The sequence below is a fragment of the Rhinopithecus roxellana genome, chromosome 2, assembly GCF_007565055.1.
Source record: "Rhinopithecus roxellana isolate Shanxi Qingling chromosome 2, ASM756505v1, whole genome shotgun sequence".
NCBI classification, from domain to species: Eukaryota; Metazoa; Chordata; class Mammalia; order Primates; family Cercopithecidae; genus Rhinopithecus; species Rhinopithecus roxellana.
Window position 1 is genome coordinate 155182731 of NC_044550.1, and position 24561 is coordinate 155207291.

The following is a 24561-nucleotide window of genomic DNA, read 5'->3' on the forward strand; positions in this document are numbered from 1 at the left end:
GTATCTTCTGTCTACATAATAAAATCTGATGTAGCCAGCCAGAAATCTCTTAATTTTATTTTGACTGATTTAAATAAATGAGCACTCATATAAAATATACAGTAATTAATCAATTTTATAAAGTTCATGTCACTTAAGTAAATCTTTGGTAAACTAGTTGGTTGAGGCAGGGGAATCACTTGAAACTGGGAGGTGGAGGTTGCAGTGAGCCAAGATTGTGCCACAGCACTCCAGCCTGGCGACAGAGCAAGACTGCATTTCAAAAAAAAAAAAAAAAAAAAAAAAAGTAAATAAATTAAATAAAAATAAAATTGTTAATGAAATAAAATTAAAATATCTTCGTAATTGTCTACATACATTTTTTATTTGCCTGGGTTTACTTGTCAGACAGTTTTATATTTTGCTTTTTCTATATGTTTTAAGATCATAAGGCTATGAACCCAGCCTAAAACAAAATGATCTTCCTGCAATTACTTGATGAATAGAATTAATTTAGTATTGCTAATTTAATAAAAGCAGACATATTTTCTGAGTTATTGACAGGACACCATGCATTTAACTTTAGGGTTTTTGCTTCGGTAAACAATTGATATTTACAGGCTAAAAAATTATTAATAGAGAAATAACTTGAAATGATGATTACCTTTGTCTGATATCTCAATTCTCATAAGTAATTTAGGTAAGCTATAAAGCAGAAAAATGTAAACTGGACAAATGTCTATGAATAAACTTTTCATGTGGTTTAAAATATTAAGGTTATGTTTAATTAATAGGTACTCATTAAATGTCTGGGTCATTTTCAACTAAGACTTCAAATTATAAACGGTTCTCATTCACAATGTTGATACATGACAGACAAAGATCTTGCTTCCTAGAGTTTTACTAAAATTCTAGGTTACTGAGAGTTAAAAATTTTAATTAATATATAAAATATACAAAAATGAAGTTTTTAATAACAATTATTATAAGAAAGACAAAATATGTTCTTTATTGAGAAAAAATGTTTTGTCTAATTCAGAGGCTATTTAAAGGTGGTTTTAAAATATAGATCTAGCAAGAAAATAGAAACAAGATATAAAAGAATCAGTAAGTAGGAGAGAAAGATATGAAGAAAGTTATAGATATGAAGGTAAATTTTTGGTAAGGAAGGTTGCAAAGAAAAGAGACTAATTTTGAATAAGAAAGAATCTTGTGTGGTAAATTTTTATCCTAAAATAAAATGACTGAGTTGTTTAAGAAGGAGGAGGCAGAAGACAAAGCAGAATATTTAAGGCATGTCATGCATGGTCTGTGAGTCACAGAAAGGCTTGTGAAAGGGAAACGTATGAAAGTAATGTTGTATGTGATCAAATTGGCTACAATTAAAAGGAATTATTTATGATAACCTTTCTAACAATTGAGCTTTGATATTCAAAATACATCAGCAAAAAACTACAAAAAAAGGTTCCCTATATTTAAATTAAAAAAGATGTTTTTGAAGTATTAATCTGCTCTTAATAAAATTGCAAGATGTTTTTATTTTTAATTCTGGATTCCAAGTCCAGAGTCCAGAGTGTTCACCATTACACCATAAAATTTTACATTACTTTTTTTTTTTTTTTTTTTTTCCAGACAGAGTCTTGCTCTGTCGCCCAGGCTGGAGTGCAGTGGCATGATCTCGGCTCGCTGCAACTTCCACCTCCCGGGTTCAAATGATTCTCTTGCCTCAGCCTCCTGAGTAGCTGGGATTGCAGGCATGCGCCCCCCAAGCCCAGCTGATTTTTGTATTTTTAGTAGAGACAGGATTTCACCATGTTGGTCAGGCTGGTCTCAATCTTCTGACCTCATGATCTGCCCACCTCAGCCTCCCAAAGTGCTGGGATTACAGGCATTAGCCACTGCACCCCGCGAATCTTACATTGATTTTCAATTCTAAGGTATTTTTCATATTTTTCTTTTTTGAGACAGGGTCTTCCTCTGTCACCCAGGCTGGAGCACAATGGAGTGATTTTGGCTCATTGCAGCCTCAACCTCCTGGGCTCCAGTGATCCTCCCACCTTAGCCTCCCTGCCATGTTGCCCAGGCTGGTCTCGAACTCATGAGCTCAGGCATCCCAAATGGGATTACAGGTGTGAGCCACTACACCTGGCCTAAGATCTGTTTCTTTACAGTAATCTTATTCCTGAGATCTATTTAATTTCCCTAGTTTCAGGTTAAAAGTGCTGTTCTCTTCATTCAAAATGGTCATTTCATTCTTGGGGTAATGTTTTACTTTTGAAATTTCTCAGAGGTTCAGCTTTTGCTATACCTCCCTGTATGTGCCTTCGGAGTCATACGTCTTTGTACCTTAGTTTTTTCTCCCGTTCAGAAGACCTGGGATGAGAATTTTTTCCTTCAATGTTTTTGTCAGCTCCCATGAAATCTTTCTCCGGTTCTAACTCTGCTGTTATGGCCTGATGCTGGAACATTTATCTGAAGGTCTAAAAAAGGCAATGTTTTTCTTCAGTATAACTTAATTCTGTACTCTTGGTTTTTCTTGATATGTGTGAGTTTTTCGTCATAACCAGAAACCTCAAATGTTGTTACTCAGAGCCATGTATTCCTCTGCTTAAGGTACTAGTTTTCTTGTTTGCGTTCCTTTATACTTGAGTGTATACTCATATCATTGGATACATTATTTCTGTGTCCTATACTTCCAGGTTATCTAAATGAGCTTCCTATAAGGAGAAACAATCATACTGCAGAAGGTTTTTCTTTATCTTTTTGGTATTTGTCCTAAGAAAGAAAGATTTTATGTTTTAACAAGATAATTTTCTGTGTGGCCTTTATTAGGTTTTTATTGCATAAGAAAACTGAGCTTTGAAAGGGTTTGTGGTTTTCTGTATTGCTTTTGGAGTCTTTTGGTTGTCGCTTTGGTTAAGTGAATGATTATTATTTTACAGTGACATGTGATTCTGTTTTGATCAAATGTTCTGAGCCTTTTAAGATCTTTAACAAACTTCCCCATAATCACATCCTACATTAAGGGTTTTCTTGTTTTTGTTTTTGTTTTTTTTTTTTACTTAGAATTGACTTTGGGATTTTCTAGTTGGACGCCTGGAAGGTACCAAAGGATACATCTCTCATCTTGCAGAGGCAGTAAATGATTAGGTTTATCTGATAAATCATATAAGAAAAACTGTCAAATGATAAATGATCTTATTTCACTTACATTTATGGACATGTCGATATGAATGTTTCAATAATTATGTAAATTCATAGAAATCTGATAGGTTATCAGGCATAATTCTGGTTATTTTCTTAAAATTCTACATATAATAGAAATAGCTGTGAGTATTCATATGGTAATATGGTTATTTGCATAAATCCAATAAAATTCTGCCCTCTCTTTATAGTTGAATACAATTTCAAACATGGGGTATATTATCAAGGTTTTGATTGAAATTTCATATTAAAAATATGCACAAAGTACCTGATTTTAAGCATCCCCATCTTATAATGAGTAAATAACAATTGTCACTTCCTGGTGGGCCCAGGAACCTTAAGTCTTGTGATGGTTAATATTGAGTGTCAACTGGACTGGGTTGAAGGATGTTCCTGGATGTGTCTGTTAAGGGTGTCGCCGAAGGAGATTCACATTTGAGTCGGTGGAACGGGAGACTCAGACCCACCCTCAGTCTGGGTGAGCACCATAAAAGCAGGCAGAAGAACATGGGAAGATCAGACTAGCTAAGTCTCCTGGCTTCCATCTTTCTCCCATGCTGGATGTTTCCTTCCCTTGAACATCAGACTCCAAATTCTTCAGCTTTTAGATTCTTGGACATCCAGTTTTACATTTGCCAGGGTCTTTGGAGCCTTCAGCCACAGACTGAAGCCTGCACTATCGGATTCCCTACTTTTGAGGCTTTGGGACTGGGACTGGCTTCCTGGCTCCTCAACTTGCAGACGGCCTGTTGTGAGACTTGGCCTTGTGATCGTGTGAGCTAATTCTCCTAATAAACTCCCCTTCATAAATCCTGTTAGTTCTGTCCTTCTAGGCAGCCCTGACTAATACAAGACTCTAAGTAAAATCTAAAGTCTGCCTTGGTGTGGCTTTCTAGCCTCAAGAGATTTTAAATCTGAGATCCCTATATGATCACTACAGAGAAAAAGTTTCCAAAGAAAAACCATAATACACCTGTTACTGGGTTGTAACTCTGTACATTGTTTTTGAATTCTTGTTATCTACTTATAGACTAGCCTAGGTCCTAAATTGGAATTCTTCCAATTCAACTTTCTTTCTTAAGTAAAATTACTAAAATGAGACTTGCTTTGTTCCTAAAGCCTGATACACTGAAACTAGATACATTTTAAGGAGCAGGTTTCATGCCTCATGTGTGGGCCACAAAGAAGGTTCACCAAGCTTCCTGATGCCATAACCAGAGACATTTAAACTGCAAACCAAAATAAGAAGGGGGTGTTTTCCACACTGTAAACAGCTTATCCTAAGGTGTCAGCACAAGACTCCATATCAGAATGAGACTCTTCCCCTCCCCGATGCTACCTTTTTCATTTGGCAGGATAATGCTGTAATTCACATTTCACAATAAGTAATTGCTCTAGGCAGCTTTGACAATAACCCTTGCACAGCTTTCCGGTCAAGTTATATTGGTGATTTCTTTTGTCAAGTTGACATTTTCTTCTTTAGTTCAACCCAGTCATAAAATGTGACTCAATGGCTCCAACACGTCTCACCCAGTTTCCCCCATGGTCTTTAGATTTTAGTTTTTTGCCCTTAGGCTTGGGCTCTGAGTTCAAAATCATTGTACAAACTAATTGTATTGTTGTTAATTATTTCTCTTATTATAATTGTATTATAATTTTTAAACTTTTATTGCCTCTCCAATCTTTGTGATGCCACCTCTCCTAACAGGATCATGTTAACTCAACACTTCAAGATGACTGCTCATGCCCGTGGACTAATAAGATGGAAATCAATACTAGACCACAGACAAACTCACTCTGAGAAGATTTTTCCTTCTGGCCTTTTTGTTACTTTACTGTGGTCTGGATCCCTGACAAAGACCCACATATCTTCCCCGCAACATGGGACAGAGACAACTGGGACAGATCCATCCTGGAGCTGAGGGATAATTAAGGCTAACTACAGCATGGTCGATCAATGACACTTTCAGAGACAGAGCTTCAGACCAAAAAGGGAACACGCAAAAACTAATATGAACTGGGTCATTCTTGTCATTCCCAACTGAAATAGAGTAAATGACCTGCTGCAATTCTAAGACTAGTTTTGCCCACTGCTATTATTTAACAATCAGAACTTGCCAACTCCTCAACATCCTACTAGTGCCAATGAAATTTCTCAAAGAGCAATATGTAACATTTCTCCTAATGAAACCTCTAACTTTCTCTTTGTTCTTTGGAGATACTAAAGACCACCCGATCTGCATGTATGCCCTGAATTGCAATTCTTTCCTCCCAAATAAAATATTTTAATTTGATTTTAAAATTCCATTTGTATAAATTTATGGGGTACAAGTGTAATTTTGTTACATGTATAGATTGCACAGTGGTGAAGTCAGGGCATTAGAATGGATGCTGAGAAATTACTTAATGGGTACAATGTATGCTATTTGGGTGATGGCTACTGATATTGTTTGGAGGTGTGTCCCTTTCAAATCTCATGTTGAAATGTGACCTCCAACGTTGGAGTCAAGTAAGAGGTATTTGGGTCATGGGGGTGGATCCTTCTATGAATGGCTTGGTGCTGTCCTTGCAGTTATAAGTGAGTTCTCACTCTGTTAGTTCATGTGAGAGCTGGTTGTTTAAAGGAGCCTGGGAGCGCCTCCTCTCTCTCTCTCACTCTCTTTCTTGCCATGGCTGATGCCAGCTCACTCTGTGCCTTCTGCCATGATTGGAAGCTTCCTGAGGCCTCACCAGAAGCAGATGCTGGTGCAATCCTTCTTGTATGGAGTGCAGAACCATAAGCCAAATAAACCTCTTTTCTATATAAATTAACCAGTCTCAGGTATTCCTTTATAGCAATGCAAACAGACTAACACAGATACCCTAAAATATTTTAATTTTAGAGATTTATCTATATATTTTATTAGACTTTGACACATGGCACACTGTCACCCTGAGTATTGGAGGGCTATAACAGTAACTAAATGAGGTGTGGGCAATGTCTCACCACCAGGTTCTATTTCTGAGCCAGGAGGCAGAATCAAGAAGGACATGCTCTTCTAGAGGCGTCCACCCATCTACCTGCAGGCTTATAAAGCTTACATTCTAATCCAATTCTGAGGGGGCTTCAAAGCCTGTGTTTTTCTTATATCTGTACTCTCAACGGTCCACCTAACCACCATTCATCCACCACCATGAATACATCTGCCCACTCATCCATTTGTTACCCACTTATTTATGCATCTATCTACTTATCCATTTACCCATTCATCTACCCCATCTTTCTATCCATCCACCCACCCATCCACTCACTCATCCATCCACTTATTAATCTGCCCATTCATCTACCCCATCCTTCCATCTATCCATTCTCATATGTCTATCCATCTATCCCTCCTGTCCACCCTCACCCAACTACCTGAACACCCCTTAATCTAGCTACACATTCACCCACCCACCTGTCCAATTCCCATACACCTACCCATCTGCATATTCACCCATCCATTCATCTATACACCTCACCCATTCATCATCCACTCACCCATCAATCCATCCATCTGTCCACAACCCCCATCCATCTACTCATCCACCCACTCACCGTCCATCCATCACTGTTATCATTCACTGTCTACCCATTTGCTGATGCCACCCTCCCTCCCCCATCTTTCCCCTCCTCCTTTCCACCAGCATTATCTGTGTGCCAGGCTCACTGTTGAAAGGACTGGGAGCAGGGCAGAGAGCAAACAGTGAGCATTCATGGTGACAAAGTCTCTGCAGAATGAAGTAGAATGGCACAGTGTTAAGGGCCTGGGCTTGAAGCCAGACTGTCTGGTCCTAACCCTGGGTCTGCCACTTAGTAATCATGTGACTTTGGGAGGCTGAATTCAAACCCAGGGCAGTCTGCCTCTTCCCACTGAATCCTGGGTCATTCAATCTGGACCTGGAAAGAAGATAGCATGGGATGACTTTCCCATGCTCCAAAGGAATTAGATATGCTTGCATTGCTCAAATAGGAATCCATGAACCAAGACAAAGGTATGAAGCACTTACAGTTGGCCCTGAGAGCTCAGTTATAGGACTAGCTCACAGTCCAGTTATCTATAACTCGGGAAGAAATGAAAAGGGATTTTGCATATATTACTAGGGGTAGCTCAATTCTACTGATACACATTGGCTAGTTATCTCCTCAATGGCAGGCACATTTAGTTTTTCAGACAGCTTATCAAATTAATTGCCAGCTTTGTGACCACAATCCTCAGTGATGAATGTGTGTGCCCTTATCCTCCTGATTCAACCATGAGATGCCAGAAGGAAATCCTCTGTGACAGAGAATTTCAATCAGTGAGAGTGGGACACATAGTAAAATTTGTGATAAATCAGGCTAGAGGCATTTTTGAAGGCAGGGTACTATGTAGGAGTAGAATAAAATGTCCAGCAATAAACCTCAAATCGAGCTTTTACACACATCTAGGATGGAGTCAGTTAACATCAACATCAATCCACAGCAGACTACCCACAGGTGAGGCCTGGCCTCCTAGATGAGAGAGACCAGCTTGCTTTGTCCAGTGTGGTTTAAAAAACAAAAACATTTGGCTGGGCGCCGTGGCTCAAGCCTGTAATCCCAGCACTTTGGGAGGCCGAGACGGGCGGATCACGAGGTCAGGAGATCGAGACCATCCTGGCTAACACGGTGAAACCCCGTCTCTACTAAAAACCTACAAAAATCTAGCCGGGCGAGGTGGCAGGCGCCTGTAGTCCCAGCTGCTCAGGAGGCTGAGGCAGGAGAATGGCGGGAACCCGGGAGGCGGAGCTTGCAGTGAGCTGAGATCCGGCCACTGCATTCCAGCCTGGGCGACAGAGCGAGACTCCGTCTCAAAAAAACAAACAAACAAACAACAACAACAACAACATTTAAAAAGGCTTCCATACCCATTCATATCATTTCTCTTGTTCTTTCCCTATACATTTCCTGGCTCTGTGGAATTCTGAGTGGCAGTGAGATATAGTGGGAAGAATGCAGGCTTTGGAGTCTGGCAGCATTAGATCAGAATCCCAGTTCTGCTGTTTACTAGTTGAGTTGCCTGGGGGAGCTCACTTGACTTCTTTTCGCCTTGTTGCCTTATCTCTAACACGGGGACAATGATACCTCCTTAAAGGGTAAGATGAATGAATGTGTGTCATCGGCCTGCACTGTAGGGTGTACTTTATGAAGGGCAGCTATTTTTGTGATAATTACAGGGTGGACATACTCCCATTTTTCAGATGGAGAAAATGAAGATCAGTAAAGCTAATTTCCTGCCATCACTGTAATGAATGTCTCATGATGCCCCTCCACCCCCGCTGGTTCTGCAGGCCTTATCCTGGGGGGTCAGGGCAGAAGGCCCAAACGAATGGAAAGTGTTAGGAGGCAGTATATACAAGAGTGTCTGAGGGTCAGGACCTGAAGTAGGTGAGCAGACAAACAGGCGAAGGGGATGGAATCCAGCCCCAGGAGTCACAGGGGTCTCCAGAGAGGTCCAAAAGCCAAGGAAGACCAGGGCATGGAACTGGCAATGGTAACCTGGTCTCTGGTCTGAGATGGGTCTCTCTTCTACTAGGCAAGGACCACAGTGTCTTTCTACTGTCCCACCTGTGGTTTCACAGCCCCTAGCACCTGGGGCTGGTGCACCATCCATGTGTGCTGAGTAGATGGGAAAGTGAGTAAGAGAATAAATGGTCCAGCGTGGTTTTTACTTTTCATTAGCAGGGGGTGTGTACCACCTGTGATTTCATAGCCCCTAGCACCTGGGGCTGGTGCACCATCCATGTGTGCTGAGTAGATGGGAAAGTGAGTAAGGGAATAAATGGTCCAGCATGGTTTTTACTTCTCTTTAGCAGGGGGTGTGTATACAGGTTGGCAAACTCTGTCTCAACATTGTGAGACGGAAGGAGGCTCGTTGTAATTAAATGTCCTACAAGGCATCCTAGTAGGACAAAAATTGGATTTCCATTTGCAGTACTGGCAATCTGGGAGGCTGTGTGGACCCTGGCAAGTCAACATACATGAGGCTTTCGCTCTTGTGGCTCAAAGAGTTGGGATAAGCGCTTTATTATTTGTGTGTGTGTGTGTGTGTGTGTGTGTGTGTGTGTGTGTGTAGGACTAAGCTCTGACTTTCTATCTTGCCCAAATTCCTATCTAAGGAGTCTGGGGAGTCATGCTCGATAAATCATAAATTCTCATCAGATGGATTTTATTTGACCCCATGTATCACGATTTACTTTCAATCTGACCCTGGCATAACATTAAGAGACAAGGAAAAAAAGATTTAACCCCAAAATAGATTTCCTTGTCATACCTTGAAATTGCCCTGCAAAGTCTCTTGTGGGAAAAATCACATTCTATAGAGAATTCCCTTTCCCCTTTGTTTTCCTTCCTTTCTTTCCAGATCCAGGAGATAGTCAACTAAGAGCCAGGCACCCTTTCAAGTCCCATAAGAAACATTTTACAGCCTGCTCTCTCTGAAGTCTGCTATCTCAGAGATTCCTCTGCACAATAAAACTTGGCCTCCACAATCCTTTATCTTAACCTAAACATTCTTTTCCATTGATCCCAGGTCTTCAGATAAACTCAACCAAGCATCAACCAGAAAATGTTTAAATTTACCTATAGCCTGAAAGCTCTCCCACCAACCCTGCTTTGAGTTGTCCCACCTTTCTGAACCAAGCCAATGTATTTCTTAAACATATTTGATTGATGTCTCATTCCTTCCTAAAATGTTTAAAACCAAGCTGTACCCCGACCACCTTGGGCACATACATGTTCTCAGGACCTCCTGAGGGCTGGGTCACGGGCCATGGTCACTCATATTTGGCTCAGAATAAACCTCTTCAAATATTTCACAGAGTTTGACTCTTTTTGTCAACAGTGTGTCTGTGTGTGTGTGTGTGTGTGTGTGTTGATTTAAAAAATGAAAAGATGATAATGTTTGACACAATACTTAATTGAATGGCACTATATTGGTCTGATCATTTTGTACATTGTTAGGCAGGAATCTAGACCCAACATGGCAGCGTTACCCGGCGTAGCAGGCCTTTTGTTAAAGACTCCCTTCACCTTTGTACACACCTGCAGACTTACATGCGGCAGAGTTCTGGTTGGGCAACCACACTCCCCCATGACCTGCAGCTCACCTGCATTCCACAAGCTCATAAACAGCAGTTTCAGGTTAACAGTTTCCAAAGACCCCTTCCTCGTGACCCTTACTCAGCTCCTGCCCTAGTAGTTTCAAGACCCCTCAGGCCCTGTTTGCACAACCAACTTCCCTACCTCTCAGGCTGTAAGAAGCCCCCACCCTCCTTCCTCAGGGCGACTTCCTCGGCCCGCAGGTTTGGACTGAGGAACCTCACCCGTGAGTCCTAATAAAGGCTATTCTCACTGCCATTTGCCTTGTGTCTTTGTTCCTGGTTCGGCTCCAGCCTCAGTTTACCTTTACATACATAATTAATATTACTAGGAAACATTGGGTAGTACTGTCACCGAGGCTGTTAAATGCTTAGCATGAGTATCATTTGTTCTTACAATAATCCTATAAAGTACATATTAATACCCCATTTTACAATTAGAAAGCTGAGGCACTAGTTTGAGGTCTAAGGCCACAAAGCTAAAATCAGGATTTGTACCCAGGCAGTCTGGCTCCAGAGAGTGTGCTTTTAGCCATTTACATATCCTGCCTCTCTGTCGTTAAAAAAGAAAAGCCCCAAAACAAAACCCCCCAAAAAATCCCAAACACAGAGTTGAAATTACTGGAAAGCTGTGGGAGGACACATACCAAATTGAATAATGGTAATCAAGTTGGAAATGGAGGGTGGATATTGAAAGAGAAAAAAGCTAAAGTCATTCAGTTCCACTGTGCACACACTACAAGAATCCCTTCTCCAGAATCCCTGGCAGAGATCCAGCCAGTCTTACCCAAGCCCTGCTTCCACCTCCAAAGGCTGCCCATCCCATCTGGGAAGAGCTCAAGTTCTGAGAAACTTTTCCTTCACATAGAATTGAAATGGCAAAATCTGCTGCCCAAGAGCTCCATCTCCACTGGCCTTAGGTCGGCTTTCTGGAACTATTAAATATTTGGATGATTCCAGTTTCTTTCTCATGGGATATTCCTCCAATGAACTCCCCTAGACTAGGCCGGGCATGGTGGCTCACGCCTGTAATCCCAGCACTTTGGGAGGCCGAGGTGGATGGATCACCTCAGGTTAGAAGTTTGAGACCAGCCTGGCTGGTGAAACCCTGCTTCTCTTAAAAATACAAAATTAGCTGGGTGTGGTGGTGGACGCCTGTAATCCCAGCTACTTGGGAGGCTAAGGCAGGAGAATTGCTTGAGCCCAGGAGGCAGAGGTTGCAGTAAGCCGAGATCATGCCACTTCACTCCAGCCTGGGTGACAGAACAAGACTCTGTCTAAAAAAAAAGAAGAAAAAAGAACTCCCCTGGACTAACTATCTCCTGCCTCCCCCTGGATCCACTTTGCACCACCTTTACCTCTTGTCAGCCTGGAATTCTGACTTGGAGGAGCCATAGCCTAGGTGCCCATGCCTGTGGGCTTCCAGCTGGGCATGGCCAATGGGAAGCCCCAGCAGAAATCATAGAGAGCAAGGGGTGCCAAGTGTGGGCACTGGTTCCCTAGCTTCCTCCCTGCACTGCCGCCTGGAGTTGCTGGGAATATTGGAAGTTACTGCTCCAATCAAGACAGCCCCTTGATGGAGACTCTCCATCCCTTCATCTCCTCCAGCCTCCAGGTAGTAACACCTTGGCTTCTATGGAGCCCCAGGGTACTGCAGAGCCTCTGTGGTGTCCCTGTACCCACCCCATGTAAACGATTCTTTCTAAGTAAATTATCCTTTGAGTGTTTTCTCTGGGACTCTAATACAACATCTTTCCAGTCTCCAGGAGATTTCTCTTTCCTAAGTAAAAACTCAGTGTAACTGGCGGCTCCACTTTTAAACCTCAACAGTTATTGGGAGATAATCTTGTATGCAATTCTGATCTCAGGAATTCAATAACAGCCTTTGGCCAGAATCATTAAGGTTCTGCCAGTCTTATCTGCTGTTGCCTGAAGCAAAATGCATTTGAGGGAGTCTTTGGCTGGAGTCAGCCAAACCCTGGGTGCTAAATGAAGACAATGCAAAACGCCAAGGATTCTCTTACTATCTTCTCCTCTCCCTCTCTCCTCCCCTTTGCAAATGAGACGGCTCCGGCAGAACAGTAGGGCAGCAGTCTCTGGTTTCTGAGTCATGGGGGATGGATATTTGTTGAGTGTCTCTTCATTCCACACCTTCTCATTTAATACCTACATCCATCCTTTGGGAGGAAAGTGAACCAGGCCCATTTTCAGGGTGAGAATGGATGGGCAACATGGCTTTTTCAGAGGGGAGTCGAGAGTTCAAATGCAGAACTCTGCTTTTCCCCTCTTCCCAGCTAAGCATTCTTTCCACTGCCCCATTCTGGGCACTAATACCAGTTGATTTCTCCCTAGACTCAGAGGTGAGGCTGAGCTTTTCTGCCTCAGCTGGCTTAAGGGTGAGGTTTGCTGGGTCCTCCTTGGTGTGAGTGGGGGCACTGGAAGGACCTGCACTGGGGGCCTGATGGATGGGCAGTCACCAGGGGTCCTCAACACACACTCTGGCCCCTGCTCCCAGCACATGGCAGTATTGCATCTCTGGGCTTCCTTGTTGTTAAGTGAGGCCATGTGACTAGTCCCGGCCAGTGAGCATGAATGGAAGTACCGTGTGCTACCATCCGGACGGAGCGTGTAATTCCCAATGACAAAACTCTCCAGAGGGCTCTTCCCTCTGTCACGATCACTGCCATATGGACTGGAGTGAGAAGCAGCGGGAAGATGTGGGAGCTGCACTCCCAGGTGACCTGCCATGGACATACAGCATGAACAAGGAACACACTTGGTTGTTGTACGTCACTGAAACTGTGCGTTTGTACCTGGTTATGGGCTCAGAGAGGGGATCTGGGGATCTAGATGCTAGTGGGTGGTGAATAATGGACTCTGTGCCATTCTGAGCCAGACTTCCCATCGGGACCTCTGGACTGTGTCTCTACACAGAAAATGAACCATTTGAGGGTTTAAGCCATCTGAGAGGACACAATTCAATTCACAACACAGGGGTCTCAGGCAGAGAGTCCAAGGCTTTTTCATAAGAAGCCAGGGTGTGTGATAACAGCTAGATTAAGCAGTGAAAATCAACTTTAAGGACCCATAAGAGAAGTTACTAGTTGCCCCCGTGTGCTTATTTCAGAACACCTCACTGCTTGTATTCTGTATCTTACACGAGTTAGCCGTCCACTGTGGGGCTACTACCTCCATGCCTGGGCAGCTGGCCCTCCCTGCAAGTTCTCCTTCCCGACACCCCCATCTATCTCTAGTTACTGTGTTCCACCTGCCCAGAGCTGGGAGCAGAGGGGCCAAGTGAGGAGACTCCCTGCCTTCTCTCTATTACCTTGTGAGGCCTCAGCATCTGTTGTTCTCTATTCTTCATCTCCTGGACACCATGAACCCTACACTAGCAACTTTATTTTCCGAGTGGAGTGGGCTGCCATTATTTTGTCTTTCTAACATTGGGTTTAAACAGGAGCTGCCACCTTTTCATAGACCTTCCCTTCTAGGTCATAGCCACTGGTCTAAGGGAGGGCACCTGGTCCAGGCAGCACCAATCATAACCCTCCTCCAATGGCCAGATTTGATTTGCCCAGGGAATGGCACCTGGTCCAAGCTGGGCCAATCAGAGCCATTCCCTGGGATACTTGAATTTGAGGTCAGAAAAACTTTATTAAGCATTTGGGGAAAAGATATTAGAATTTTGATCTGAAAAGATCCTATGTGAAGAAATCTATACTTTCTGCCTCAAAGGACAGCATATACGTACAAATAATAGGTATTCATGAAAATAATGTTTGCAAAGCCGTTGATTCTTGAGATTGGCCGAGAAGAGCTAGAAAGAGGGTTCCACCAGCCATCAGACCTACATTCAGTTCTGGTTCTGCCACTGGATGGCTGTGAGACCTTAGTCAAATGACTATCAATGTCTCTGAACCTAACACTTCATGCACAAAATGGGGAGAAGAAAAAATAGTAATTCTGGGGGTGATTGTGCCCTGCCAGAGAACATTTGGCAATATCTGGAGACATTTTTGGTTGTCACTCTGTGAAGGTGTTACTGGTATCTAGTGGGTAGAGGGCAGCGATTCTGCAGATATCCTGCAATGCACAGGGCGGCCCTCACAACCAATAACTGATGTCAACAGTCAATGCCAAGGTTAAGAAACCCTAGATTAAAGGAACATGATCGAAAACCATAAAGTCACATACAAATGATGATTGTTATTGGTATTAATAGTATTCTTTGGTGTAACAAATTCAATATTAGAGTTTTTACATGTGATATTTTCAAGGACTCCAAGGGTAGCTTTTATATGATTTTAAATCTGTTTTTGTTTCTCCAAGAGATAGCAAAGATAGAAAATGCTCCTTAAATTCCTTCCTCACCAGGAGCTTCTTATTCTGCAAAATGTTGTCAAATGCTATTGAAAAGACCTCTTGGAAAAATCAGCCCTGCTCAGATCTTTGGCCAAGAATAGGAGGACAGGCCCCCCAGTGCATTTTTCAACCCACTGGAAGTCTCAGCTACCAACGCCTTCAAAGCCCCGACCAGCCCTGGGAGCAGATGCTCCACCTGGCTCAGTGGCCTTTTGCCAGCTGAGACCATTAGCCAATAATAAGCTGCATTTCCAGAAAATTCGGCAGTGCTGATCTTAATTTTGTTCTCTGTTTAAAAACAAGCGTCCAGAGAGGTTAGCCCCATGGCACCTCCTCCTGTCCCCACGGTGGCCCCTGTGTGTCTGCTTCATGGCACACACACCGCACTGTTTGGTAATCCTCCCCGCTGCAGGCTATGGGCATTCTGAGCACACAGGTCCTGAAGACTCATTTCTGTGTGAGGCCCACTCCAGGATTATGACTTAGCTGTCAAATGACTGAATGAATTTGTCCTGCAGGGCTGACACAGTGAATGCCCTGCCCATGTCCTCTCAGCTCCCACTTGCTGCTTCATGCAGATGATGGTGTCTTTACCACAGTGGGAGTTGCAGGAACCGTCCCTCTGCCCGAGAGCTTTCTCTAGCTGAGGAAGCATACTTGGCCTATGCAAGAGGAAGTCAGCTGTGCAGGGAAGTGAAGGCCCCAGGAGCATCCTGCAGCCAGTAGACTTTTGCTAAAATCATGAATAGCAGGAATGTATCTTTAAGATAAATTCAATGTAGGAGTTGCAGATGAATACCTGAGGGCAAAGGAGCCAGAGCTGGGAGGGTTCGCAGCTTTAGACAGGGTCCTTGTGACTCAACTCAGAACCCCCTAGAGGATGCACCACTTAGACACCCTTGTCTCCTACAGAAGATTCCAAACTGTTAAGCATCAGAATGGCTTAGGATATATTCAAATGCAGATCCCCATGCTTATTCTCTCAGCTTCTGGTTGGGAAGGAATGGATTAGGGAGCTGTATTGGCTGTATTAGTGTCTCAGGGTGGCCATAACTAAGTACTACCAACTGGGTGGCTTTAAATGACAGAAATGTATTCCCCAGAGTTCTAGAGGCTAGAGGCTGAAATCAAGGTGTGGGCAGGGCTGGCTCCTTCTGAGGGCTCTGAGGGAGAATCCGCTCCAGTCCTTCCTCCCAGCTCTGGACGGCCACCAAAGCTGGGTGCTCATTGGCTCGTAGCTGCATCACTGCAATCTCCCCATGGCCTTCTCCCCATGCCTGCATCTCTTCTCTTGTCAGGACAGACACCAGTCATGCTGGATTAGGTGCCCACCCTACTCCAGTCTGACCTCATCTCCTTACATTTGCACCCACCCTGTTTCCAAATAAGGCCACATTCTGAAGTAGTGGGGCTTAGGGCTTTGATCCATCTTTTGAGGGACACCACGTAACCTGCAGCAGGTGCAGCATCTCTAGATGCTAACAGGCCCTCAGGCCATTCTGACTGCCTCCCTGGGACAGTGGCCTTCCTGTATGATGTGTGATTTATCTTTGCAGCCCCCACCATGCAAGGAGCCGGCAACCCCCTACACATTCTGCAGGAGCAGTCGGTGTCAGACTGATGGCTGGGTGCAGCATCTCTAGATGCTATCAGGCACCCAGGCAATTTTGATCATCCCCCTGTACTTTGGCACTCCTGCATGATGTGTGATTTATCTCTGCAGCCCCTACTATGCAGGGAGCCTGCACGTCCTGCAGGAGCAGTCAGCATCAGGCTGAGGGCCAGGTCTGTGGAGATTGAAAGGAGGCAGAACTCCTGGGCACCAGGGACGTGGGCCAGGCGGAGCATGATGACAAGCACAGCTTGGTGCTTGGCTCCCACCAGCCCTCGACTCACCACACTGCTCAAGTGGGGAAGAAGGTGCTCAATTTAATTTTCCAGCTACTCAAGTGCCAGCACAGCAAGTGCCTCTAACATGGGATTCCAGACAGAAGTGGAGGATAAACAGGTCTCACTATTTTTTTGTTTGTTTGTTTAAAGGAAAAATGCTTGGTTTGGGGCAATCATGCATCATGAATCAGCTTCTCATAGGCATTTTTTACTGCTGAGAAACTGCAGCAGGGAGGGCTGTGGGTAGATGGAGCATGGCTCTCTTCCCACAAGATGAGGTGGAGATGGAGTCGGCTGATGCTCATATAGCATCTTGGGGGACACAGACAAGCCCTCTCACCTGGATAGCTTTATATGGCAGTAAGCCTGTATGCCTGCTGTGACAGGAAGCCTATCAGCCATCAGGGCCATGGAGGAAGCACTTAGGTGAGCAAAGACAGGATGAAGAAGCAGAAATTGCAGCTCAGACCCCAGCCAACAGCTTCCCCCATGGCCATGCTCTCCCTGGCTCCCCATTGTCAGGAACACATGACTTCTCCCCTCTTTCTTTTTTGCCAACTCCTGTAAACTATGCCAGCCTCACTCTCACTTCCAATTCCCGATGACACATCTCAATGGTGTCCATAGGCCAACTGCATTTCCCTCATCAATTCACATTTCCATGTGAGAAAGAAAACATCTACTTGGTTGAAGCTCCTATACGGTGGGGTTTCTGCTAAAAGCAGCCAGACGCAACTCCTAAATGACACAGGGAAGGATGTCTCATTCTCATTTCCTTTTAAAAGGAAGAATCCAAACTGAAGCACGTTCTGGCACACAGCAAAAGGTGAAATGCGAGTGCTGTCTGCTTGGGTTCCGCACAGCTTAGCTTTTTGCAGACTCACATTTGCCAGCAGCTGCTCTCATTGGACTCCATGGCCCATACACAGAGAATGAAGGCTGCCTGAGCCCAAGATCACCGATGCTCTTTGAGCAGAAGTTCCTGGGTCCAGGTTTGTAAGTCTGGGGGAAGGGCCACGAGTCTCAGAGCGGGAAGGACTGCAGGGAAATTGGGATAAGCTCCGAAACCACTCACGACGTCAGTCCCCACCTTCCCCAAGTCTGATGGGCTGTGGCTGCAAAGGCCCCTCCTGTGCTGTTGGCTGGAGCCAGGAGACCCCAGCATGTGGTCCCCTAGCAGGTGAGGCTTGCTGCCCAAGCCTGATGTCTGTGTCTGTGCTGATCTGGGCACCTACTGGCCTTCAGAGCTGTAGCCACCCAGTGAAAGGCTGCTGCCTCCTTTGTCTCCCCAGTGTCGACTGGGACTGGTGCCCTGTCCTGCCCACTGGCCCGTGGCTGGAATCCAAACACCCATCCCTGCCCCATCCCTCACCTTTCCCAACTCTCTAGGCTCTGGTAATCCAAGCCTCCTAACCAACTGCAGGGCCCTGTATCGGCCATGCCATCTTCCTACTCTTGTATACTGTTCCCACTCCTGGAATGCCACATCTTCCCCTACATGTGCCTTAGGACTCAGCTCAGCACGGCAACTAGAGAACTTCCCCAACCATCCAGGCTAAGCCAGGTGTCTGCTGTGATATGCACTGCCCTGGGCTGCCCTTGGCCTTACAACGTATCCCCTGTGCTGCTAGCATCTGCTGAAAGCCAAAACGGTTGAATACTGGGGATTGCATAAGGGCCAGCAATCAATGAATTTTTGAGTCAATGAATATCTGAATCTCCTGGAGAGCAGGAAGCATCGCTGATCTGCCTCTACCAACCCACAGCCTGGCTTAGTGTGGGTCAGATGGGGCTCATCGGCTGCCTCTGCTGGAGCCCCAGCTCTGACAAGTCAGCCACGGCCACACATCCCCTAGATATTATCATTGGCTGGAACGGAACCTGAGGTGTCTGCCTGCTTTGCGACCAGCCCCTTAAAGGGCAGTCCCACGGCCAGGGCACACCCCATCTAGCCCCTCCCAGACTCCCTGTGTCTCTTTTCCCATCCCAGGCTGCTAAGGTTCCAGCATCCCCCACCCACCTTACCCAAGTAAATATTAATAACAAGTCATTACCTTCCCGTGTTGACAACCCCTTCCATACCAGGTACTGTGGAACAACAGCCTCATTTAATTCTCACGGCCCCACGTGTTAAGGAGTGGAGACACTGTACTGATGCTGACGAGGAGGGTCAGGTCACTCTGCAGTGGCAGAGCCAGGACTTGGCCCCAGGCAACTTGACCCCAGGCTCTTACTCTTCACCACAGTGAGCCTGCCTTGCCGCCTGTGTTCCTGTGTGCCCGCTCAGGGCTGCTGCAGCCTCCCCACTCTCATGGGAGCTCCCAGAGACTGGCTCAGGCCACACAGCGAGGCAGGATTAGAACACAGCCCTGTCTAATTCAAAATCCAGGAGCTTCATCCCCACCAGGGCCCTGTGACTCACTCCAGTAATACCTTCCCTTTCATCGTCAAGGCTGGTTTGGGGGACAGGGACTGTGATTCTGCCAGGGGGACCCTGGGTCACTTAGGATGGGCTTTGCCCAAGGGGTACAGCATGAAGGACTTACTTCTCTCTGTTGAATATGATGAATTCCTTCCGGACAGTCTCCAAACACTGCTGCAGGTGTCCATTCTGTCAAAGAGCACAGAGAGGTGACTAAATGACAAAGCATGTTCCAGGGAGACACAGTGACGGAGCATCAGAGGACAGCAGATTGATCTAGATGGAAACCTCAGATGCTTGGGACCGGCACAAGACAAGCTAAGTGTCTGGGGCTGGCCCTGACTGCATGGGTGGCTGTGTCTGAGGGTCGCCTGGTGGACAAAGATGCTTTTCTCCATGTTAAGCCATTAAATCCAACATAAAAGCCACGTTAGAATGGAATATGGGCTGAAATTCATGAGCTTATTTCCCTGACCGCTTAAGGACCACGTGAGAGGCATGGAAAACCAGAAATTCACAACCATCATGCCAGGGGCTCAACTTTTAATAGACTTTTATAGAGGAGAGGTTGTTGTGTGTTGAATTGTGTCCTCTGAAATGTATCCTGAGTCCCAACCCCCAAGTACTTATAAATGTGACCTTATTTGGAAATAGAACCGTTACAGATGTAATCCAGTTAAGATGAAGTCACAGTGAATTAGGTAGGTCCTAAGCCCAATGACTGGGGTCCTTATATGAAGGCCATATGAAGACACGTGGAGACAGAGAATAAGGCCATGCGGTGATGGAGGGAGAGACTGGAGTCATGCAGCTGTGAGCTAGCGAAGGACAAGGAGGCTGGCCGCCACTGGAAGCCTGGGGAGCCAAGGACGACCCCTCCCCTATAGCCTTTGGAGAGAGCCGGGCTCTGTGGAGACCCTGAGTTTGGACTTCTGGCCTCCAGAACTGTGAGAGAATACATGTGGGTTGTTATAAGCCACCCAGCTTATGGCAGCCCCAGGAAACGAATACAGAGGCCCACAGAGGCAAAGTCCCCAGGACCCACAAAAGTCATCGTGCAGCCCTAGGGGCCTCTGCGGTACAACATTTTTCTTTTTTTTCTTTTTGAGACGGAGTCTCGCTCTGTCCCCCAGGCTGGAGTGCAGCGGCGGGATCTCTACCCACTGCAAGCTCCGCCTCCTGGGTTCACGCCATTCTCCTGCCTCAGCCTCCCGAGTAGCTGGGACTACAGGTGCCCGCCACCGCACCCAGTTAAGTTTTTGTATTTTTAGTAGAGACGGGATTTCACCGTGGTCTCGATCTCCTGACCTTGTGATCCGCCCGCCTCGGCCTCCCAAAGTGCTGGGATTACAGGCGTGAGCCACCGCGCCCGGACAACAGTTTTCTCAAGGGTGCAGCGGGACCACTGGGTCCCTCCCTGTGCCTTAGAGCTACACAAGCTTCCTGTTCAAGGAATGTCAGGAGCGTGAATGCCTTCCTCCACTCTTTCCCCCTGCTTGTTTGATGGTAGCATTTTATTTACGGGAAAGTAAGGTAATTGGAAGGGAGGAGTGAAACATCCCCTTTGTGCTAAACAGTGGCCTGGCTCAGTCATTTCCCCATGAGCACAGGATTTCTCTCCCGTGAAGCACTCACCAGCGGGCAGCTGTCCTTGGCGCTATCCCTGGATCTGTTCTTTGCCAACCGCTTCTTCTTTTTGTGAAGTGGCTTGGATTCTAGAATCATTTCTTCAAGCTCAAATGTGGGATCACAATTCAACCTCCCTTTCTAAAGGGGAGTAGAAAAGAAAACATGGTCTGTCTGCATGCCACCCATCACTGAATTTTCTTTTCATTCATTCAGTCATTCATTCATTCAACAAGTAATGATGAACTACCCCTGTGGGATACATGGGTGACCTTTGTTTCTGTTTTCTGATGATAAGAAGCAACATGTTCTCACCGTATACATCATTTATTTACACACATGGCCCCCCTGGGGCAACCCCACTCCTGTTAACAGCTAGGTATTTCCTTAGGCCCCTTTCTATGCCTGTTTTTCATGCTAGGTTGAGTTCAGTTTTCGCATCTGATTTTTTCACTTATTATTTTATCCTATGCACATTGTCCTGTCATGACTATCTTTTTTAGAAAAATCATTCTAAATAACTTAAGAATACAATTTCAGCTCAAAATCTGCCCAACTTCCTGCCCTGGTTCCCTGCTCCTCCCAGGGAGCTACAGTCAGCTGACCCTCAGGCCCGGCCCTGCTCCTGGCCAGGGGCTCCTCCCGCTGTGGTCAGGAGGAATTTAGGTCTCCCTGACTTCTGGGCCTTGGACCCAGATTCCTGGTAGCCACTTTCATTCCTGAGCTGTAGCCCAGATGACGGCCGCAGGTGCCGGTCCCCAAAGGCAATGCAGCCCGGTGGCTATGACAGCAGCTCTGGAGCTGCACAGGGAAAAATCCCAGTTCTGCTACTTCCTGACCTTGTAAGTTTCATGACTTCCTTGGGACTCCGTTCATTATCTGTAAAGTTTGGGTGACAAAAATTCCCATATAGGGAATTAATAATATAATAAAGTACTTCAATTAGGGCCAGGCATGAAGCAAGCTCTCCCTACAGTGGTGGTCCCCGGGCCTGTTAGGAGCTGGGCCTGCTGTGACTTGGCCAAGAAGGAGAGAGGCGAGGCACAGCCTTGGGGTCAGCCAGCCTTGCCACTGGGCCCTGTGTCCTCTCCTTTTACCTGAGTGACGCTGAGGGAGACTTGTAACATCTCGCTGCCTCAGTTTCCTCATCATTGTGAAATATGGCAGGCTCAGAGGTTGTTGAGGGATCAGATGAGAAGAGTTTGCTAAGCTTCCAGAACAGTGGCTGCTTGACCACGGTGGCCCTTCCACAACTGCCCATTCCCTCTGCTTCTCTGCTGTCCCCTCACCTCCCTAGGATTCCTGGCCTTGAACCCAATTTACAAGAAAGGGTTTCGCTACCTAAGGCTGAACTTGCCTTGGCCACGCTGCCTAATCCGCTTGATTAGGCAGTCAGTGCCTTTGCCATGACCTGGGGGCAGGAGGAAGACAGGGACTTTGCAGACACAACTGAGGAAAGTCCTGGCTTCCCTAACTCCCAGGAACTCCCTAAACCTCTGTGGGCCTCAGTTTCCACATTGTAAGATCAGGGCACTACTGCAAGTTTGTGAGGCTGACATGAGAAAATGCAAGAAAAGCTCCTAGCCCAGCCCCTGCCACACAGTAGGTGCCCAGTAAATGTTACCGTTGTTGTCACTGTGTCATTCGTGGGCTGATGGAGTGGAGTCCTATGTCCTTTGCCACTTGCTTTCCCAGGTCTAGAGGCCGGGCCTCATCCTTTCTGTTGTGACCTGCTGTGGGCCCTCCGTGGGTTCGCAGTGCCAGTGGCCTCTCCCTTCCCCTGCCTGGCACTGGGCTTTGCCCATCATCACCAACTCCTGGAATTCAACTATAATCCCCTTCCCTGATTTCACACATCTGTCCTCCAGAAGTTGCCCTCCCCTAAAGAGCAAGTTGAATTTCAGGCCCAGGTCTCTCCACACCTGTTTTACCTGCCATTCATTCATTCATTCATAAAAATGCAGGCTCTGCCCTGTTTTGCCTGCCACTCATTGATTCATTCATAAAAATGCAGACTCTGGATGTAGACCATCTGAATTCAAGCTCTGTCAATTTCTCACTGGGAAATCTTGGGCAGGTTGCCTAACCTTGCTGAGATTGCCATTAACAGGATCCACTTCCCAGGACTGGTGTGAAGCTGACACGAGATAAGGCGCACAGAGTTATCAGGACAATGCCAGGTACACAGAACATGCTCAGTCCTGTAGGTCATCATCATTCGTTCACTCACATGACAAGCACACACTTAGGCCTTCTAGTGCCTTTGATCGTCACCCATTGTTCTGGGGGCTGGCTCAGGCAGACGCCAGCCAACACTCCGGGGCCCCCACCCTCCGAAGCTCCCAGCAGGATGGCAGGCGCACTGTGACAGAGTGTTCTGACCACTGATGTATCCCTAGACACCCGTGCAGACGGTTTCGGGAGAGGCTGAGGCCTGCTCTGTGCAGGGAGGTGGTGGCGCTGGCTGGGAATGCTGCAGAGGAGACCAAGCTTGGGCTTGTCTTTCACTCAGAAGGTGACATAATTTGCATGTCCCCTGCAAAATCTTATGCTGAGATGTAATTCCCAGTTTGGGAGGTGTTTGGTTCACGGGGATGGATCCCTCATGGCTTGGTGCTGTCCTCACAATAGTGAGGGAGCTCTTGTGAGAGATCTGGCAGTTTAAGAATGTGTGGCACCCCCCCACTCCCACTGCTGTTCCTGCTCCTGCCACGTGACACACCTGCTCTTGCTTCACCTTCCGCCCTGACTGGAAGCTCCCTGATGTCTCCCCAGAAGCAAAGCAGATGCAGGCACCATGCTTCCTGTACGGCCTGCAGGACTGTAAGCCAATTAAGCCTCTCTTCTTTATAAATTACCAAACCTCAGTTATTCCTTTATAGCAATGCAAGAATGGCCTAATACAGACAGAAGGCTTCTGCTGAGACTGGCAAATGGGCCAGTCCTTGCTTTGTGCTGTCTTGAAGGAGGGGTAGGAGACTGCCTTGTGGACAAGGAGAGGAAGGGATTGCCAGAAGAGGAAGCGGCCTGTGCAAGGTTCCAGCTAGAAGACAGCATAGCCAGAGGGAGGCTATGGGCCTGTGGGCGGGGCTGAGGCTCACGGCCCTGTAGGTGAGCATGTGGTGAGGGGCTTGCATGTCTGTGTGTGTTTGTACGGGAGTGTGCATGTGTGTGAGGGTATGTGTGGGTGAGTGTATATGTGAATGCATGTATTTGTGTAGGGTATGTATGTGTGTGAGACTGTGTGTGGGGGCAAGTGTGCATGTGTGCGTGGGAAATGAGTGTGCGTGTGTTTGTCTATGTATGAGTGTGACTGTGAGTGTGCAACAGTCTGTGGGTGTGTGCAGGAAAGGGGCTGAGGAGGAGCAGCAGGCCACGGGGCTGCAAAGGCAGGCACCTGCCAACAGGCGCGGGCACACAATATGGCAAAGCCAAAGGCTGGCCCTGGGTGCCCTCCAGGGCATCCCAGCACACAGCCTCGGGGAAGGCTCAGACACCACGCAAGGAAGCGTTAATCAGGCAATTTGTGCCTCATGTGCAGGACTGCATCGAGATTCCTGGCCTTCGTCAATCTCGCCCTGAGTTTGGCAGATCAGAGCCCATGGAGAAGGCGGGGATATTTCTCTGGGCTGTCCAAACCCTGCATTCAGAAGGAAGTCAGCCAAGGGAACACGCTCAGAGCTGAGGCTTTGGAAGCCTCTGGGCACTACTCCCCAGGCTCTGCGAGGGTCCTGGTTTCTCATCTGATCTGTGAAGAATTGGGGTGCAGCCGCCTGAGGTCACAGAGATGGCAGAAGAGACCCAAACTTTTACTCCTGGTTCAGTGGGGCCTGCTGGTCTCCTTCCGAGGGCTCTGCCCCCTGGTTTATTTTCTGTCTTTGTAGGCTTATTGGCTTATGGCTCCACAAAACCCTAGTCCTGTGGTTGTCAACTGG

At 46.4% G+C, this 24561-nt stretch overlaps 1 protein-coding gene across 1 annotated transcript in view; it reads right to left on the reverse strand.

Moving 5' to 3' along the window:
* The window catches only part of STK32B (serine/threonine kinase 32B), a 332155-nt gene that overhangs the window by 13533 nt on the left and 294061 nt on the right, over positions 1-24561 (reverse strand). Inside the window, exons 9-10 of the mRNA XM_010370057.2 lie at positions 20636-20767; positions 19125-19189 (exon numbers count right to left, since the gene is read on the reverse strand). Of these exons, the coding sequence (XP_010368359.2) occupies positions 19125-19189; positions 20636-20767 (197 nt within the window). The remainder of the gene's footprint in view (positions 1-19124; positions 19190-20635; positions 20768-24561) is intronic.